The sequence below is a fragment of the Oncorhynchus kisutch genome, unplaced genomic scaffold (genome assembly GCF_002021735.2).
Source record: "Oncorhynchus kisutch isolate 150728-3 unplaced genomic scaffold, Okis_V2 scaffold1040, whole genome shotgun sequence".
Taxonomy (NCBI): domain Eukaryota; kingdom Metazoa; phylum Chordata; class Actinopteri; order Salmoniformes; family Salmonidae; genus Oncorhynchus; species Oncorhynchus kisutch.
The window spans coordinates 70,745-75,086 of NW_022262985.1; the positions used below are offsets into that span (position 1 = coordinate 70,745).

A 4,342-nucleotide genomic window follows, 5' to 3' on the forward strand; every position below is an offset into this window, starting at 1 on the left:
GATGGGCTAAGGGAAGCTGAGGTTTGGGATGTGGAATTGGAGATAAGGGGGAGTGGAGTTGCTGGGCAAAGGATAGACAGATGTCAAATTAATTCCAAATACAATATTGAATGACACTGAGGGGCTTTGTTGATACAGTTGAGGCTGATGCCATGCAGGTGTTTGTACAAATGCTCATAGATGGACATGGTTCCATACATCGTTGGCCTTGCTGTTATATTGGCCTGTATGTTTCTCGTTCATTGGTGGTGCATGGGGCAGGGAATGGAATTCAATGTATTTCTCAGGGTGGAATCTGATGCTTGAGGGGCAGCTCTTGGAGGGCTGTATCGGTCAGGTCCCCATTTGACAGTGGGAGATCTGTCGACGTGCCGTTGACCCTTTGTGTCTCTGGCTAAGAGGCTGTTAGATGACTAATGTGATGTGGTTGGGCAGCTTCCCTGTAAGTATGTTTATTACCAGATGAAATAGTCAAACTGAATCTACACAGAAAGGGAACATTTGGTTCATGAGCCAACCACTTAACGAGCAAGGTTTGTAGAGTCTACACATTGTATTAAAATGTTTACCTATCCAGGCCTGCTTTGTGACCAGCTGTTGATGCATGCGAATTAGGACCAGTAAGAGAGAATAAAGGACACATGTTCAGTAATATTGGTGTGACATTTATTAATGTACAAGAGGCAACTAGTATAGTCTTCCTGCCGCTTCGTTTAATTCAGCCACAGTTCAGAAATTGTTTAAGAAATGCTTCAGCACAATGTACACGGGTTGGAGGAAAACAGCACGACCTGATGAAGATATCCCAGAAGCCTTGTACATCTTCAGGTTCCCCAGGAAGATATCCTGCAAGACAAAATCGTCAGCAGGGTAGCCTAGTGGTTAGAGAGTTGGACTAGTAACCGAAAGGTTGCAAGTACAAATCATGAGCTGACAATGTACAAATATTTCGTTCTGCCCCTGAACAGGCAGTCAACCCACTGTTCCTAGGCCATCATTGAAATTAAGAATTTGTTCTTAACTGCCATGCTAAATAAAGGTAAAATACAACACGAATTCTAGTTCCCAGTCATGTGCACCTATACAAAACTCACATTCAGTCACAGGTGTAAGCCACATCCAAGTACTTATAGGTTCCGACACAGGGGTCACCGAACACAGAGTTGGATACCTTGACGATACACTGGCGCTTTCCATCACACCTGTGTGTCAACAGGTAGAGGTTAACACCACAGCCAATGACTTCCTACAGCTAAATGCACACTGAAGGTTTCAGTACCTTTCTGCCATTTTGCTGGTGGTGGATTGGCTGAGGCAGTTGGTGTTTTTGAGTTGTTGATGTGGGCGCCCAATGGAACACACATCGTGTTGACGACGACCATAGTTGGCACGCTGAATACGGATCTCACCTCGATCTGAGGAAGAGAAAGGACAAACCTTGGTGTTGGTGTGGGCTAGTGACTAATATACACGGCACCACATGATTAAACTGTACGGTAGTGTTGACCAGCTTACCACATAGTAGTTGAGAATCAGAGCCTTCACATATGATGCTGCTTACTGCAAAGACAACACAGGAGTTACACCACTGGCCAGACAAATTAAGACATACATTATCCTGGTGAAGTGTTAGTGATGCGCACTAACAGGGAATGTTGATTTCAGGTGCATTTTCTAAAAGTCATTATAAACTCGTTAGCATGAACCAAAGTACAAAAAGTTAGGCGCGTCATCTTCCACCGTTACCTTTTAGTTTCACTTCCTTATGAGCAGTTCTCGAAATGCTAACATTTTAAGCAAACTGGCTGGCTAGACCTAAACTGTTGAAAAAATAAAGTCGACCCCGCTACACCCAATCTGTGCAGTTTGTGCCATCTGTCAGATTGGCTATAAACCCTGCAAAACTGTAGGAGTTGCGCTAGCTAGTTACCGTTCACTGAAACATGGTAAACCAGATTAAGTGCACAAGCATCATATAAGCTTGACACTTGCCTTCCATGTTCTTGCTGGCTAATTGAGCTAGATATGTCAATTTAACAAGGAACAGCAGCAGCATATGAGACAAGTCAAAAAAGTTACTGCAAAAAGGGTCAATGCAGATAGTCATTCAGCAGTTAAGGCTTGGGGGAAGTAGAAGCCTTTCAGGGTCCTGTTGGTTCCAGACTTGGTGCAGCCGTACCATTTGTTATGGAGTAGCAGAGACCAGTATAACTTGGGGGGTGCGAGTCTTTGACAATGTAGAGCCTGCCGACACAGGTGGTGTCGAAATCCTGATGCAGGGAGCGCGGCCTCTGATGTACTGGGCCGTACGCGATACCCTCTGTAGCACCTTGTGGTCAGATGCCATACCTAGTGGTGATGCAGCCAGTCAAAAAGCTCTCAATGGTGTAGAATTCAGAATCGGAGGGCTGACACCAATCCTTTTAGCCTCCTGGCAGGGAAGGGCTCAGCCCTCCATTTCCTGTAGTCCACTACCAGTTCCTTCGGCATCTTGGCACCACACTGCCAGGTCTCTGACCTCCCTATAGGCTACTCAAACTAAACAAGTTGCATATCCACAGCTTGCTAGGGTTAGTTAGCAGTTGAGGGTGGTTTACACTTGGAGAAACAAAAGTTAACAAGCTGGTACCATAGGGGAACCAACCCATTATATTCCTTTTCTAGCAATCAGCTGAGCTTACTTTTTTACAAGATTAAAAGTGGGTAGGAGAATTAAACAATGTCCCAACATGACACAGTCATACCAACACTAAATATTAAATACTAAATACTAAATATTATTAGCACACATTCAGAGACTGACTTGTTTCTTGCTGTTGGACACAGGAGTATTTGGTGTCCAGGTACTTATAAGTCCCGACACAGGGGTCTCCAAAAACGAAATTGGATGCAGGGACAATACACTCGCTCTTCCCACCGCATCTGTGTGTTTCAAAGACATGTTGAGGTCATGAGTTCATACAGGTAAACACAACAGGTTCCAGCACATTTCTGCCATCTTGCTGGTGGTTGTTTACACTACAGCCAAGGAGTTACAGGTTCTAGTACCTTTCTGCCATCTTGCTGGTGGAGGATTGGCTGAGGCAGTTGGTGTCGGTGAGTTGGTTATCAGGGCGCCCAATAGAACAAACATCGTGTTGACGACGACCGTAGTTCGCACGCTTGATATGGATCTTACCTCCATCTGAGGGAGATGGAGAACAGTGAGGCACGAAGGAGAGCCAAGTATGGGTCTCTATGGTGTGGGCTAGTGACGCTAATCTACAGTATAAACGATCATAGGTGGTCGGTGAGTATACTGTTCAGCAGTGTGGACTAGCTTACCACATTGCAGTAAAGCATCAGAGCCTTCACACGTGATGCTGATTGCTGCCAGGACAAATAAACAGGAATTACACACCACTCACATTAGCTTGGTTAAGTAGTATCATCATTATTACATACAGTACCTCCATCTGTTAGTGTGCAGCAAGCTGTAGCCAGCACTGAAACAACATCACACAGCTAGTTCAGCAACATTCAACATCATATGCACTTGGACCATGAAGCTACAACTCAGCATTGGTCTCTATACGCAAGTTCAGCATTTGGTCTCATATTCCATGCTTTGAATACCTTTTTGCCCAAAAGGAACTGAATGTCCCTCAAATCATATTACATGTACTTCTTTTCACTCACAAATACAAACATTGTCATATATATTTAAATTCTAATCTGCATCAGATACAGATTTTGTATACTCACATGTGACCACCGTCAGTCTCAAAATGCACATGATGCCAGGTACAGGAGTGGTACTAACAGAGAAAATGCAACTGATGATAACAAGATCCAATACACCTGGTATTTATGTTATGTGACATGTCTTAATTTACCCAGGTGTATCTATTTGTCTCCAGGTGCACCTCATTGCAATTAGGGGCCTGCGTTTGGTGGTCAAAACCTGGCTATTGAGTCAGTCTCATGGAGTTAGATAGAGGACTCTAGATGGATGAAATCCATGTTGGCATGAACATTGCCACTGAGGGCTTCCAACAAAGTAGCCATCTAGGTGGAGCTTCTCAAATCAAATCAAATCAAATTTTATTTGTCACATAAACATGGTTAGCAGATGTTAATGCGAGTGTAGCGAAATGCTTGTGCTTCTAGTTCCGACAATGCAGTAATAACCAACAAGTAATCTAACTAACAACTCCAAAACTACTGTCTTATACACAGTGTAAGGGGATAAAGAATATGTACATAAGGATATATGAATGAGTGATGGTACAGAGCAGCATAGGCAAGATACAGTAGATGGTATCGAGTACAGTATATATATATGAGATGAGTATGTAAACAA

General features: G+C 43.6%; 1 protein-coding gene across 2 annotated transcripts; it reads right to left on the reverse strand.

The window, feature by feature from the left end:
- Positions 1–649: 649 nt before the first annotated feature.
- LOC116364223 (L-rhamnose-binding lectin CSL3-like) lies at positions 650–3,872 on the reverse strand. 2 transcript variants are annotated; one of them, XM_031817473.1, is made up of 9 exons: positions 3,745–3,872; positions 3,450–3,485; positions 3,325–3,369; positions 3,049–3,184; positions 2,804–2,922; positions 1,516–1,560; positions 1,280–1,415; positions 1,095–1,202; positions 650–875 (listed from the first exon to the last, which is right to left on the reverse strand). In XM_031817473.1, the coding sequence occupies exons 1-8, from the start codon at positions 3,773–3,775 to the stop codon at positions 1,097–1,099; spliced, it is 654 nt and encodes a 217-aa protein (XP_031673333.1). In that variant the 5' UTR covers positions 3,776–3,872; the 3' UTR covers positions 650–875; positions 1,095–1,096. The 2 variants fall into 2 exon arrangements, with proteins under 2 accessions (XP_031673333.1, XP_031673332.1); XM_031817472.1 differs by having other exon boundaries at positions 650–846; positions 3,745–3,871.
- Positions 3,873–4,342: the final 470 nt, after the last annotated feature.

Excerpts from the sequence above, each read along its gene's own strand:
- LOC116364223 (XM_031817473.1), bottom strand. The coding sequence starts at position 3,775 with ATGTGCATTTTGAGACTGACGGTGGTCACAT. Across the intron at positions 3,370-3,449 it reads CTGCACACTAACAGATGGAG|CAATCAGCATCACGTGTGAA; the intron begins GTACTGTATGTA and ends TTGTCCTGGCAG. Across the intron at positions 1,203-1,279 it reads ACCAGCAAAATGGCAGAAAG|GTGTGATGGAAAGCGCCAGT; the intron begins GTACTGAAACCT and ends GTTGACACACAG.